This window comes from Podarcis melisellensis (assembly GCF_964234715.1).
Source record: "Podarcis melisellensis genome assembly, chromosome: 5".
In the NCBI taxonomy this organism is placed as follows: domain Eukaryota; kingdom Metazoa; phylum Chordata; class Lepidosauria; order Squamata; family Lacertidae; genus Podarcis; species Podarcis melisellensis.
In genome coordinates, this window is record NC_138537.1 from 16,343,284 (window position 1) to 16,358,924 (window position 15,641).

Sequence of the window (15,641 nt, forward strand, 5' to 3'; positions counted from 1 at the left end):
GAAATGCTTAATATATATTTTTTGTCAAACTGCTGTGCAGCAGTTATAATCTGGTTTTCATATATAGTATTTTATATTTCAACTATTTTATCCTGCTAGTTTTATTGTGTTGTGTTTTTAGAGTGTTGTACCTGCTTGTAAAAGGCTTGCAGCCAAGTTTGGGAGATGGTGTGGTTTTGAAATTGTCATAAATACTGATGAGTGGCTGGCCAATTCTTATCATGGCATGCTCAGGACTGGAAATTGTGTCAGGTTGGCTGGATGCTGTTGGATTAAGGTTGATGCAGACCTATCCCATACTGCGTTAGAGCTTTTTTTTTTTTTAAAAAAAGCAAAGAAACAAGGATATGTTTCCATACTATGATTCCTATAGCATGAGTCATAGTGCAGACATAACCTAAACTGATTATGTCCACAAAGCTGAAACATTTCATAGAAGTAGGTGCAGCAAACTTGCATGGGCTGTGGTGAGCACATGGAGTACTTTATTCCTACTGTGTCACTTTGCTATTCTTTAAGAACAGAACAATTGTGTTGCTGGATCAGACCACTTTCGGTCTAGTTCAGCATCATGTTTCCAACAGCAGCTAGCCAAATACCTTTGGAAGTGCCCAAGTGATGATGACCATGAAGGTCAGTGTAGGAACAATTTGGCATTAGAGCCTTAAAACATGAGACATGGAACAGGATATGGTACAAACTTGCATGTTGAGAGGAAAATCTCCATTCTGAGACATGTCCTGCAAGAACAAATGTGCATGATCTTCATTGCCGTTTGTTTCTGTAGTATTTTTTTTTATCCTGCCCTTGTCATTTTAAATGTGGGACTTAGAAAGAATGGTAACATCCTACACTGTGCATGTACACATCAATTTTGGCTTTTAAAACTCAGGCTTCTCATGCCAAGCAAAAAATGGTCACTTACGCAACAGACAGATATGCTGCCATCCTGTGACACTTACATCCTTGCCTTTCTTTTGGGTAACCAAGTGATGTTCCTGTCAAAGTTGGCTTATTATACTTTCAAGAATTAACTGGCCCTCATGAAGTCACACTTACACATGTAACTTGCATTTTACCACTCTGAAAGGACATGTGCAAGAAATTACACATTATCTTTTTTGTATGAATATCTGATTTCACCCAGGTGGAAACTACACGCATATAAAAACCGTTCTGAAAATGCTTTTTTTAAAAAGCGTTTTTAAAAATACATTGAATTTTCCATAAGGCTCACCATCGCCAACTAGTGCCACATTGTATATTGCACTTAAAACATTTTATTTGCAGCTGTATAGCTGCGTCCCCAATATTTAGAGGAAATTTCACCCCTTCTCAAGGATAGGGCGAAAACTTTCTGTATAATATCTGAAAGAGGAATGAAATGTTCACAGAATTGGCCTGGATAGCTGGTTAGAGAGTGGTGCTGATAATGCCAAGGTTGCAGGTTTGACCCCCCCCCATGGGACAGCTGCATATTCCTGCATTGAAGGGGGTTGGATTAGATGACCCTCAAGATTTCCTTCCAACTCTACAACTCTGATTCTAAAGACCCTTAAATGGCTCCCCGTCCCCGTTTATACATACCTTGTTTCCATTATGGTAGTGTTCATGGGGCTCCCAGGCAGTCTTCCATCCAGGCACTCATAAGACCCAGACCTGCTTAGCTATGACATGGGGACTGCCTCATTGTTCATTTGTATTACAGCAAAGACTCTTTACTGTCCAGTCTATCCAGCTCATGTAGTTGGTGACTGTACCACTCTCTTCTTTTGTGTGTGTGAGAAATTCAGAGATTTGGTTTTCAGAATCTGCCCACTCTGCTACTGCTGTTAAACCCAAGGGTATCCTATAAGTCAGCCTGTTTGTCTAGAGGTAGTGTAGCCCTAACATGGGCTGCTAACAGACTGCGATGCCCCAATGCCTGAGGCTGTACCCTGAGGCTGTAGCCCTCTCATTTCATTCTTTTTCTGCTCCTTCCCACGGCATTTATGCAGTTACAGGAAGATCTGAGTCTGAGGTAGGAAGAAAATGGGAACCCCGCTCAGATCAGTATTTGAGCATTCACATTCCAGGGGCACAACATGCAGCAGAGGAGCATTGGATTGGGGAAGCGGGAGAGACAAATCAAAACAATTGACTTGTAAGTCAACATGCTAGCTTGCTGTTTCAGGCAGACTGTTGAAATCCTAGCCCTACGATGATATCATTTAGACTGCAGGAGGCTCTGAACTGTGTGGATGAGTGGACTTCATTCACCTCAGGAAGAGGAAGAGTTGAGTGTGGCCCCATTTTCCACAGAGATCTGCTTCCCTGTCATTTAATGATAGGACAGAAGGACAGCATGTACCAAAGTGCAATTTAGCCACCCGCTGCACTGAGGTAGTTCCCTCCCCTCTATGATTTGCAAAGTGTAAAAGGGCCTCCCTAAGGAGATATGAGGCGTTTTGAATGGATAAGAAGGAATGCCAGCCCTGTTATCTCTCCCCCATCCCCTTCATATCCCATTCAATGTAGTACAGGGAGTTCTAGTGATGCATTGAGAATTTTCATGTGTCACTAAAAATAGCGCCTTTGGGAGAAGTGTGAGTTCATACATGTTAAAAAGCAGGAGACAGCTTTTCAAAATCTGACAATACATGCTGATCAGTTTAGGCAAGAGGTGGGTAGTTTGTGGCCATCCAGGTGTTGTTGGAATTCAATTTCCATCAGCTGCAGCTAGGATAAGCAATGGTGAAGGATGATGGGAGTTGTAGTGCAGCAACATTTGGAGGACCACAGGTTCCCTGCCCCTGCTATTTGCATTGCAAATGGAAAAGGGGAATTTTAAAAAAGCGATTTGTGCCTTACGCACTTTGAAAGCTTAAACTTCTCTACAAGAAACTGAAAATGGTACTCAAAGCGCCAGATAGTTCCACTAGTGGAAGCCAATCTGAGGCCTTCTGCTGGATAAATGTTTTTTTGTTTGCCTTTCTCCTCCCTCAAATTGGCTGGGCGGGGCAGGGACAGGGTTGGAGGAAACCCCAGAACAGCATGCAGGGGGAGGATTCCATAGGATGGCCATTGGTCCTACTTTACAGAAGACATTCCTAGCAGAAGAGATATTTGGTTCAAGTCTGATTTAAAGATAAAGAATCAGAAGAGACCTTGAAATGGCTCATTAACACTTAACACCTGGATAGCATACAGATCACCTGACCACAGCCTTCTTCACTATGGTGAGATGTATGATACTTTAATTTACATGATTTATAAGTCAACACTCCTAAGATCATGGAGGTTGGGTAGAGTGATTAACATTTGAAAATTCATCTAAGGCTGCTGTTCTGTTCCCATATAAGTGTTTACTTAAAGTAACTTTTCTAATAAATGGGTTTAGGGTTGTAATATTACTGACCTTAATGTGACTGAGCACTGTTTGTGCTGGGAAGGGAGAGAATGTAATGCAATCTAGTTTTGGCTGTACCTGCCTTTGGTCTACCCAGGTATAAATGGGCTGTATTCAATTAAATTCTGCTCACAGTAGACCCATTGAAATTTAGGAACCTAAGTTGTGCCTACAAATTTCAATGGGTCTACTCTGGGTAGGACAAGCAGTGAACACATTCCAGTATGTTGAGATGTGTTTTAATCATAGCAGGCGATAAACGTTGAGACAGAATTTTGGATTCTGTCAAGAGGTGGGGGATAGAGAAGAACATTTGAGCATCCTTTCAATCTCAAGTCATCCAGGTGTTCTACTTTGGAATGTAAGCCTTATAATATTATTACACTACTATGCTCCAAGTGATAAAAATGGAGAACTTGCACTTTAAGAGACAGTAGCTGTAACGGAAAGGTATGGTTACTATAAATTCAAAGCCTAGCATTTTATTTATGCTGAGACCTGCATAAGGTATATATGTATGTGTATGTATACCATACGACAGCTCAGCTTTGTACATTTAATGAGCTAGGTTGGGGGAAGGTTCTGTGGATAGGTCTTATGTTATCAAAGCAATAATAAACAACTTTAAAGCCACCTTCCTTCACTTGCTGTAACAGTAACATCCATATTCTTTATGCACTCCTGTGCTTGGCTTAATTTCTTGGGAGAAAATGTGAAATGAATATTAGCTACTCATTCTAGATGGACCATTTAAAGAAACAAGCTAAGTCTCTGAGTTGGGAGTGTTGGGCACTTTCATAGGCCCACATGTTCTCTGTATTCTTCCATAATGTGCTCCAGGGCTGACCTCTTGAAATCAAGCCATGGGACTGAAACCTGCTGAAGCCTGGCTACAGAATGTAATATCTAAAGACCTGCCCAATCTCAAACTATCCTGGAAATGTTATGTTGCTTGAAAGCTAAATCTCAGGCTTGAAAGTGCTGCTTTTAATTTCTTATCCCAGTGCTCCGAGGCAAAGCATTCTGCACATGCTCAAAGGCATCCTTATTACACTTTTTATATCATGTTAGTGCCTAGGGCAGAAAGGAGCTTCACCAGATGCTATTGGAGGCATTTCTGGTAGGGATGGTGCCTCCTCCTAGAAGGATCAGGCAGGGTCTTCTGAAGCCTTCTGCTTCCTCTCCAGGGAGGAGTTATCCCTCTTTCCAGACCAATCCTGCCTTCTCATCTATATCCTTTCTAGTGTTTGTTTTGTGTCAGTTTTGTGGGTTTTGTGATCTTTTTCCTCCCCTCCCACCTTTTCTTCTTCTGATAAATACCCCTATCTCAGGGTCCTTAGAATTCCCCTGCAGACTTTTCCCTACACATGTCTCCTGAAATGAGAATGTGTCACTCCCTGCCCCCACCACTATTATCAGAATGCCCCCCCCCCCAACTTGAGAGCTGGGGCGTTCCTCAAAGTGCTGCTGCTCGTCTTCTCTGTCCTGGGTGGTAGTGGGGAGATGAACAACAACATTGCACATAGGAACGCTTCAGCTCTCCCCAAACTCAGCGAGAACCAGGGCACTCCTCAAGATGTTGCCGCTTGCCTTCTCTGCCCCAGAGCTGGGAGAGACGAGAAGCAATGCCACATGCCAGAATTCCTTCCTCTCACCAGTGAGGGGGTGGGGTGTCCCGCGTGGGGCAGGCAGGGCACCAGCTCTTGTGCTTCTGCTACCTGAGCCAGGAGCTTCACTTCACCTCACCTCACCTCATTGGTGGTCTGGCTCTGACGGAGTGTGTCTGGAGAGCTGCAGAGACTGATTCTGACCCTTGATGCCTGCCTGATGGGTTGGCATGCTTTTCTCAACTAGGTACTTGCCCAGGGGACAACAGCCTAGAGCTCTGGGCCATATCCCTGGGCCTGAAGTCTTTCACTTGAGCTGTTCATTGGTGAAGGCCTAAATTTGCATCACACTGTTCATCACTTCAGCTGGCCAGTGATAGACCCCTTTGCAAACCTGGTCATGGCAGTTTTTGGCATTCATCTTGTGCTTCCCTTGTGCAACATTGCAGGGAATAGACATTCTATTGCACCATGGTCTGGGGGTTCAACTATTCGCATTCTCTTTCCCCTCTGATTTCTTGTATGATCCAGAAGATTCAGCCGCTGTAGGCTTTGGTAGTCCTTGTGGCCTCATTATGACTGTAGAGGCCATTATTTCAATGTCTCATCATTTTGTCTGTGTGAAACCTGTGGATACTTCCAGTCCAGAGGAACTGTTGTTGCTATTTATTTAACAGTATGACAACTGAAAGACTTTGCCTGACTCAAATGGTTGTTTCTGCTGTGACTGCATTGTACTCTAGGAAGGCTCCCTCTTAACACATGTATAAACTCAGTAGGATTTATCAGTCCTGGGGTTCTACTGCTAAGGTAGAGCCAGTGATTTCCTTGTAGCTGCCTGGTCACAAGGTCATTTTGCTGGTTGCAACTACATTGGTGAGTAGGGTTATAGAGTTAGGAGTCTTTCATTGGACCCATAGTTACGTGTATTACAGTATTTTAATATATTTTTTTGGAATCCGCCTAGAGTGGCTGGGGAAGCCCAGCCAGATGGGCGGGGTATAAATTATTATTATTATTATTATTATTATTATTATTATTATTATTATTATTACTATGTATTAATGCAGGGTGGTTACTGGGAATGGCTCTGTTCTTTCTCTGTTCACAGGCAGTAGTTTCACTCTCTTTTTATCATAATCCTTTACATTCTCACGAATCCAAATGGCACACACTGCCATTGGTAAGGAGAGCTCTGTGATACTAGCTGCACAGAGCTTTGGAGTTTAAACTTTCTGAGACTCTTTTGTCTTCTTTTGCTCCCCAGAAAGGTTCTGCACTCAGTAGCTATCTTGTTCACAGGAACACAGAGGGCTCTGCTGTTTTATTTGGATAGGTCTCGGGACACGAGGAAGTCTGAGTCTCACTCTGAGGACTTACAGGTCCCTCTGTAGGGAAGTGAACTAATATCTATAGGCCCACAATGTGTTGTTGGTGGTGGTGGGGCTGGGAGAGGAGCCTTCCCTCTCTTTTCAGATTGTTCAGGAAGTGCATTTTCTCTATTATTTCAAATATTACAACTTCCTGGATAGGTTGAAGGTCTTTCATAATTCACGCTTCTGTTATTCTTCATGCATGCCAAATGCAGGCTGTTAAACATAAATAAAACTTCCAGTACCCAACCAGGAAAAATAAACTGCCAAGACTTGTCCATCCTCTAAAAGGAAATAGAATATATTTTCAAATTTTCTTCCTCATCACTATATTTCCATTTGGTAGCTTTTCTTTGTGGCTCTGTTACATTGACACCTACAATTGTTATTCTGAAATACAGTTATTTTCCTTTATTCTGTGTTATTTTATTCCATTGTTGTAAGGTAATTTTCAGAATACAGTACAATTAAAATAGGATAGGAAGAAATAAGGGACGCAGGTGGCGCTGTGGGTTAAAGCCTCAGCGCCAAGACTTGCCAATCGAAAGGTCGGCGGTTCGAATCCCTGCGGCAGGGTGCGCTCCCGCTGCTCGGTCCCAGCGCCTGCCAACCTAGCAGTTCGAAAGCACCTCCGGGTGCAAGTAGATAAATAGGGACCGCTTACCAGCGGGAAGGTAAACGGCGTTTCCGTGTGCGGCTCTGGCTCGCCAGAGCAGCGATGTCACGCTGGCCACGTGACCCGGAAGTGTCTCCGGACAGCGCTGGCCCCTGGCTTCTTAAGTGAGATGGGCGCACAACCCCAGAGTCTGTCAAGACTGGCCCGTACGGGCAGGGGTACCTTTACCTTTACCTTTAGGAAGAAATAATTCTGCATTAACAGGACTGTGTCTATTGAGCTACAGCTCAAGTGGTCACAAAGGGTTCTGAGTAAACTGCACACTCCTTTATCAGCAGAATTCATTCTTATGCTTGGCTCTCACTTCTCTAGTTGTATAAATTGGAATAATCATTGCCATAGCATTTGCGAAGATGAAAATAGTAAGGATTATAATGTATTTTGCAATCTGAAAGCCATCTTCAAATGATAGGTATTCATAATGATCACATGCTATGTGCAGCAGTCTCTTGGAGTTTCATTTGAACTAGTGCTCCCTTAACAGGACATAGATGATGAAATCTTCCATCCTGGAATATGAGAAGGAAAAATGTGAAGCCTGCCGACCCATGCACAGTTAGAAATAGGCTCCATTGAACGCCATGGGACTTACTTCTGAGTGAACATGTAAAGGCTCAGGCTACATAGGAGGCAGTACACATCTCTGTACATATACAGAGTGCTTTTCCTTCATCATTGAGCAGTTAGAGCCAAGGCCCACAGTTTCTTGTTCAGAATGTATGTGTTTAAGGCAGGTTTTAGCTCCAGCACCTTCCCTTTTGAAAGTTAATATCTAGGGGCTTCTTAACCAGATAATGTGAGTTATTGTGTAATGGTCTGAATGAGGCAAAGGCATAGAAAGCTCCATTCCAGCACCTCGTAGGTCTCTGAAATGTCCGTGGTCATCTCACAGAAGTAATGGTCACTGTTATTAAGAGCCACTATACAACTGAAAGTTCAGGGCTACCATTAAGTAGTAAATCATATTACTCATATATTGAGAAATGCTACTTCAAAGGCAAAGCGCTATGGAATAAATACACTTGGGTTTAGCTTTGAGACAATGGAGAGCTTGTGTAAAATGGATACAAGGTGAAAGTAATTTTTAAACTTTTATTTTCAAAGAGTTTTGTGACCCATTTTGGCTCCTTTACTTGATGTCCTTCCATTGCTTTTTTGATTTTTTTTTTTAAGACTCTTACCATTATATCAGGTCCAGGAAAAAAAAATCCCTGCTTTCCACAAGAGGGTAATTCTGTGTGTTTTTATATAAAAAGAAGAGTGAGACATATGTGACATTAGGCGTGCCTATTGCAACCATATTAAAATGACTAGCAATCTCTCTCTCTCTCTCTCTCTCTCTCTCTCTCTCTCTCTCTCTCTCTCTCTCTCTCTCTCTCCCTCCCTCTCCCTCTCCCTCTCCCTCTCCCCCTCCCTCCCTCCCTCCCCCCCCCCCAATTCCACTAGCATACAATTTGGCACAAACATTTTGAGGTCAGATATTATATGTGCTTTTGTTTTGTTTGTCAAGAAATAGTAGGACTGTCAATAGCTATCAGCCAGGATAGCTAAATGAAACTTCCATGTTCAGAGGCAGCATGCTGCTGATTATCAGAAGGCTGCCAAATGCCTCTGGGAAGCTCAAACGTGTGGCATGAAGGCAATAGCCTTGCTCTGTTCCAGGCACTTAGGGAAGCCTATTGCACAGAGGTCACAATTGCAAGTTTTCCAAAGCCCTCCTTGGAAGCAGAATCCTGAACTGGATGGACCTTGGGTCGAATACATAATACAGCTATTAACGTTATGTGCTTGAAGTCTTGTGATTAGGTGACACGTTTTCACTTTTGTTACAAAAATGCATTCAATCACAGTTTTAAAGTAAAAAAATGGTGGTAGTGTTTTAGCTTTTTAGTGTCTCCTGTAAAGCAAAATGTAACACACAATTGCAACAGAAAGGATGTCAGTTGCATGGAATTAGAGTACTGTATGTTAATTAGCTGCCCCATTCCACCCTTGCAATGCATATTCTGCTGCTCTCCCCTAATTTAGAAATCAAGGATCCTATGTTGTTTTCATGTGCAATTTGTTTGAAAATCTCCATATATGTGTGTATGTGTGTTAAGCAGCTGATACATTGTGCTTCTTAAAATCTGCTCTTTGGTCTCAGCAAGTTACATGATAGCAAATAGCATTAGTTTCAAAATTGCAGACAGTGACTTGCTTGACAGCAACCCAAAGAGGAGTCCTGTCCTTTAAAAGAAGGACCCCTTCTCAATTTACAACCTGTGAACAAGACGCCTGCACAACTTCACAGGAACCAGTCAGAGCCATTTCATTGTTTGAAATGGAGTTCAGATGGCATCACCCCCCCACCACTCTGACCAACTTGCTGCACCATTCAGACACCAATGCCTGCCTTCATCTGTTTCCCCCTCGTGCTGCCAGGTTTCCTTACCCTGCTGTGTGGCAAGGCTGGCCTTGAATGGGCCCAAATGGTTCAAAGCTTGCTGCATGAGGAGAGCAGCAAGCTACCTTTGCCACCCCAGGCAATGTTGTGTAGATGACAGGACATAAAAACCAGAGTAACAGCATTGTCACTAAGGGCTAATTCACAGCTGCATCTCTGGTCATTGATTGTGCAAGACATCAAGTGATGACCTGCATGTGCGAATGGTCCATCAGAGGTTAATTGGCAGACAGACATTTCTTGCTACTCAACACAATACCTTTCAGGAGTCTGGTTGTTTTCTGACAACTATAAACTCCACTTCTTAACCTTTGGTACTTAAATTAAAAGCCAAAGGAAGGACAAAAGGAAGACCATCTATTGCATTCAACCTGTACATCTTGCCGTCATTCTTCCAACACTCTGTAAGTCAGCAGTTCAGTCGTGTCTTGGGCTCATCAGCCCATAACTTACTATTCCCTTTCAAATGCACCAAGGCCATTAGATCTGGAGAAAAGTCAGATTTAAATACATTTATCTTAATAAATGGAAAAGCAAGTGTTGCTTAAAGCAAATATTCAGTGCATGCGATGTTGACATCAGATTTATTTGCAGGACTTAAAAGCTGGCCTTACTTAAATCTGTTTCAGCCGTGGATCAAATGAATTTGGTTGTCCCAACCTGGCCCCCAGTGAATCAAAGTCCACATCACCAAGTCACAGCATCATTTGTCACAATTGGCAGTATCTGCTCATGAGAAAATTATGTGAGCACGGGCTGCAGAGTAGGCTTGAGGTGCATTATCAGAGCTGTATGGGGAAGCATGCAGAAGGCTTGCCCTTGCTCCAGCAGGACTTGCTCTACTTTACTCTTGCTTTCATAAGGCCCAATAAATATCAAGTTAAAGCTGAGAATGAGTTTGAGCTCATTTAACTGTGCTTCTGTTTTGCCATTCATGTTCAGTCACCTTTTCAAAAGTCCCAAATGTGTACTCCAAATCACTAGTGTGATTGTCACATTCTTTTGCTGTCTCTCACTCTATCAGATACATTATGAAAATGACTTTTGCATATTAACTACAAAAACTAAGGAACTGCTTCATGGATTTCCCAGCTGAATTGCATGAGAAACATTAACACATTTGGTGATTCAGAAAGGTGGAGGGAAGGGAGGGAGTAGAGGCAGAGAAAGCAATAAAGACTTTTGCATATTTGTTTTTCTGACCCAATCAAATATGCACACAAACCAGGAGGGAAATGAGTGAAGGAGGTGTACCATAATAGTGTTTATTTCACAAACTGTGTCCCTGTTCGGTATAGGGATCCTATTGATTTGCCCATAGCTTACTCCAAAGCTCATCTTCTCCTGTGCTGGGTAGGATACAGGTGTAGAGCCGATCAGAAGGTGAGCTATTCGACTGTGTCAGATGGGTGAGCTCCAGTTGCTCTGTCCCAGCTTCTGCCAACCTAGCAGTTCAAAAGAACACCAGGGCAAGTAGATAAATAGGTACCACTGCGGCAGGAAGGTAAACAGTGTTTCCATGCGCTCTGGCACCCGTCAAGGTCCTCCATGCGCCAGAAGAAGTTTAGTCATGCTGGCCACATGACCTGGAAAGCTGTCTGTGGACAAACACTGGCTCCCTTGGCCTGAAGTGAGATGAGCGCTGCACCCCATAGTTGCCTTTGACTGGACTTAACTGTCCAGGGGTCCTTTATACCTTTAGAGGGGACAGAAGATCCCTTAAACATAGCAAACATTATTGGGTGGGCTCTCTATAACATTAATTTCATTAAACTGTGTCTTATTTGTAAATACAGACCTAGTAACAGATTAATTACCCTTTAACCCATTTTAACCATGCATTTTCTGCACATTTAAATTTGTTAGAAGGTGGTAAAAGGTCAAGTTTCTTAATTTTTCCATGCATGTTTGAATGGTGAATTGAGCTTCTATGAGTCTCTGAAAGGAAAAAGCAACCCATTATTTCTTATATTATTTTAGTTACTCTGTGTTAATTCACTATACTCTGGTCCTAAGTATAGTGACTCGTATTTAAGTCCCAATAATTTCAGTGAAACTGATTATTCAGAAGGGACTTCTTGCAACATGCATGCAGGGGTTTTAAACTTTTAAAGATGCCCCTGTAGCTGTGCCTTTAACAGCATTTTGATCACCAGACATCTCCCTGCAAGGAAAGCTTCAGCTGCTGATTTCTAGCCAGTCAAACTGCTGTTAAGAACACAAGAGCAGTCCAAGCCCCCACCCCCTCCCTTTTAGCATTTGGCCACTGTACACTGAAGGGGTGAGGTGGGTTAGTGTCCTGGGAAGAGGACTGAAACATGCCCCACTTCAGACATAAATTTTCCTGAGCAATTAGCTGGATCAGTGTCATGTAGCCCAATCCTGTTCCTGTTTACTCAGAGGTAAATCTCAGTGGAACTCGGCTAAGTATGCAAAAGGTTTCAGCATTAACCTTAATGTCAATGCATACACACTCCTCCATGTAAGTTTACTGATTCTGAGAATGGGCCCCTTTAGGCTTCCTTTACAATGCAATATGTAAATTGGTGAATCAGTCAAGTTAGTCTCCAGTCCCCAACCCAAGTCAGCTAGGGACCAATTAACATGTTCCTCCATGACCTTTTGAGACCATGGCAGCCATGGTTTTTCACTGACCTGTTACTTCTATCCACACTAAGCCTGTTGTGTATTTTGACCACCACTAGACTGAACTCAGACAAATTTACTTCTGGCGCTTGATCATAACCCCAGCTATTTCAAATGGCTGCAGTCAGGATTCAAAATAGTCTTTGCTGTGTTGTGGGTGGTGCAGTGATTAGCCTTTCTTGCTGACCCCTCCCAGCTTTTAAAGTCTAGAATGTCTTTTTGCTCTCTTTTGACTAGAAACACATTGCCTTGTTGTGCTGAGTGCCTATGTTTCATATCCCATTAGTTTTTAGACAAATTTTAAGATGAGCCCAAATTCATGAGAAACAGCAAAAGGCAAAGCTGGCTTGTTATCTTTCCTTTTTAATTTGTGCAGGTTTGTGCCGAACAGATCAGACCTTTAAAAAAATCTGCAATATCATAGTGTTTCCTTTCCTTTAAAAACAAAATGGGGGAGGGGAGGAAGGCTTTTTGGTGTACGTGTTAAGGCAGCGTTTTTCTTTGCGAGACCTTGCTGTGAAGTTCTAATATGTCACCATTCAAATGTCAGCATGCTGTTGGAAAGGAAGCTAATAACTTAAACCTTTGAGAGCTGCCAACAAAAGAGGTAATTCAGATTGTGGAGAGAATGCCATTGTGTTCTTAGGGGAAATAGATTTCCAGAATGAAACATGCTACTTGGAAGCATTTGTCTTTTGTTTGTGTGGAAAGGGGCGACGGGGGCGGGAGGGGGGGCGGGAATGTAGATTATAAACCTAAAAGATGGTTTGGCTAAGATAGCTCTCACTTTGGAGAACTAAAGGAGGAAAAGGGAGTTGACAGAAGTGGGAGTGGAAACTCCAGAAGCCCCAAATCTCTACTTTTATGGGGAAGGCGCGTAGCTAACAGTCAGCAGCCTGCACATTGTATGATTAATGCTTTTTTTCTTAGAGCTTTTGCCTTTGGAGAGGCAGCCACAATGTGGCCTTAGCTTGTTCTCTGGAAATGTCATGTAACATACAAATTCCTTCTGTTTATCCCAACACCACTCGGCAATATATGACTTGGCTTCTTCAGGTGGTTGAACTACTGCTAGTATTAAAAAGAAAAACAACAATGCTGCATTTTTAACGGTGGGGACAGGAAAGAAGCAAATAAACCTGGAGTAATGCAATACTCTTCATTAAGGTATTTGTAGACACCCCCCCCCCCCAAGCACATAGTTGTGGTCAGGCTTTTTCTGAGAAAAGAAACAATTGGGTTTTAGAGCCACCTACTGGAGCTGAATAAGAACTGCGTGCACATACAGTCAATAGTTTTGAGCAATGTGGATTTTTGCGGTTGGTGTGGGTCACTGAAACTTCTGCCTTTTCCCTACAGTCTCTGAGAACTTCCTCTAGGCCGACAAGCATTCAAAATAGTTGTTTCTTTTGAACCACCTTTCCCATTGTTGTATCCTCCTAGTATTAAGAGCTGTCACAAAATTATTTTTAAAAAGTAAAGGAGAAGCTTTGAGTTTGATAAATGAACAGAGGTAGCCAGTGCTTTTAGAATTAGTTCAAATATCTTATTTGAACATTTATCTTTTATCAGAGTCCCATGAAAACTGCTTTCCATAATGCAGGTTCTGAGTGAAACAATAAGACAGTGAGCTTTTCTTCCTAAAGTCATCTTTTTATAGGCCTTTAGGGATCACAAATAAGGTTCTCCTACCCCTAAAGGGCAGCCAGCAGGGCTGGGACCAGTGAGGTTCCCCTCTGAGCGCTTGGGCTCTCAGCCAGTGTCCCACCTGCCGCACTGCTGGAATTAGCTCTGATTTGGCTGTCCTTCCTATTCCTTTTCAGAGCATAACCATCAGGTTAGGTTTCCTTCCTTCTTCACTACAGGCTGCAAATTCAAACATGCAAATGATGCTTTGATGTTTAATGGGGCTGTTTAGGTGGAGTTTTCCTTTTCACACAGGAAGCTAAGACTGTGATCCTAGGTATATCTACCAGGACTAACCTGGAAATACAAGCTTAACCAAGTAAAGCTGTGCAGAACATTTCTGCACATCCCTGTGGATCAGGTTGCATAGTAAACTTTGAGTGATATCTGTGCTTACCCAAGGCATTGCTTACCCAAGGCATTGCAGTTGTTCTTTATGATTAATTTGGTGTATCCCAATGCTTATAATACAGACTGGATTGTCATTCTATTATTGACTTCCTACCTATTTGCCCAATGGAATTATTACTCACCCCCTGCTGGTGTAACTAGGAGAAAAGTTGATCCTTGTGTGTGGTGTGTCTTTATTTTTATTTTTTTTAAAGACTGCGTTTGAATATACCTGTCTTCTCCGCTGGCACTTCAGTAAGAAATTTTATTCAATGAATTACCTGTACAGCCCATGTTATAGGAAGATTTGTGAATTGTCAGCAAGCATTAATAATACTTTGCTTGTCACACAGCTTGCTCTTGAGCATATTTCTTGATGGAAATACAGCTTTCTTTGCATAGGAATAATAGCTATTGGGATGAATCTTCTGCCAGATTATTTTGGCTTCAGGACTGCTACTGAGTAACACTATTTGTGCTTCTGGGCCAGTGCTGTCCACTCCTAATTAGCAACAGCAATCCAAGGTCTCAGGCGGAGGATTTTCCCAGCAAAGCTGGTTGGTAGGTAGATACCCAAGATCCTTTTTCTACCTGAAAGTGCAGGGAACTAAATGAGACCTTCTGCATGCAAAAATGTGCTCTACCACTGAATTGTGGCCACTCCTTTTACAACATGGCCAATATGACCTCATATTTTTGCTGCAACATATATGTCGAAAATCCCCTCTTGTGTGCTTCTTGTCACTCACTTGCCATTCTCTCTGTCAGATATATTACAGAGTGGTGAAAGACATTGAAGCTGGAGAAGAGCTCCTTCTGTTCATGAAGACTGAAGACTATTTACACGATCCTATGGCTCCAGACATTCATGGTCAGCAATTTCTTATGGCAGATTGTCAAATAACTTATACAGAAAGTTCCCTAATTATCAGCACTTAGAGCAAATTTATTCTCTCGCATTGGTCGAAGGCCGCTGAGAGTAATGACTGATTTGCTTTACAGAGGAGCGTCAGTATCGGTGTGAAGACTGTGACCAGCTGTTTGAGTCCAAAGCAGATCTCGTGGACCATCAGAAATTCCCATGCAGCACACCTCACTCAGCGTTTTCGATGGTGGATGAGGAATTTCAGCCAAAGCTTGACAAGGAGAATGACCTCCATGATATGCATGACATTCAAGAGTGCAAAGAATGTGACCAAGTGTTCTCTGATGTGCAAAGGTAGGAACAGGCATATATATTTTAAGAGAAACAAAACATAGACACCATATAATATATGCAGGTTTTGGTGTCCTCGGGTGTCTTCCCGTGTAAAAGTTGGGGTGTCTAGGCGACGTTTCGACGAGGTCTCACTCGTCATCTTCAGGCTGGTGCTTTCGGCTTCTTGTTACTGTTCCAGTAACAAGAAGCCGAAAGCACCAGCCTGAAGAT

The 15,641-nt window shown here is 42.6% G+C and overlaps 1 protein-coding gene and 1 long non-coding RNA gene across 19 annotated transcripts in view; one reads left to right on the forward strand and one right to left on the reverse strand.

Moving 5' to 3' along the window:
• The window catches only part of MECOM (MDS1 and EVI1 complex locus), a 457,986-nt gene that overhangs the window by 384,888 nt on the left and 57,457 nt on the right, over positions 1–15,641 (forward strand). For all 17 annotated transcript variants that reach the window (XM_081910753.1, XM_081910743.1, XM_081910756.1 and 14 more), the window contains 2 exons: positions 14,981–15,083; positions 15,215–15,431. In XM_081910753.1, the coding sequence (XP_081766879.1) occupies positions 14,981–15,083; positions 15,215–15,431 (320 nt within the window). The remainder of the gene's footprint in view (positions 1–14,980; positions 15,084–15,214; positions 15,432–15,641) is intronic.
• Positions 1–15,641, reverse strand: part of LOC309369996 — a 128,510-nt gene that overhangs the window by 22,442 nt on the left and 90,427 nt on the right. The window lies entirely within an intron of this gene.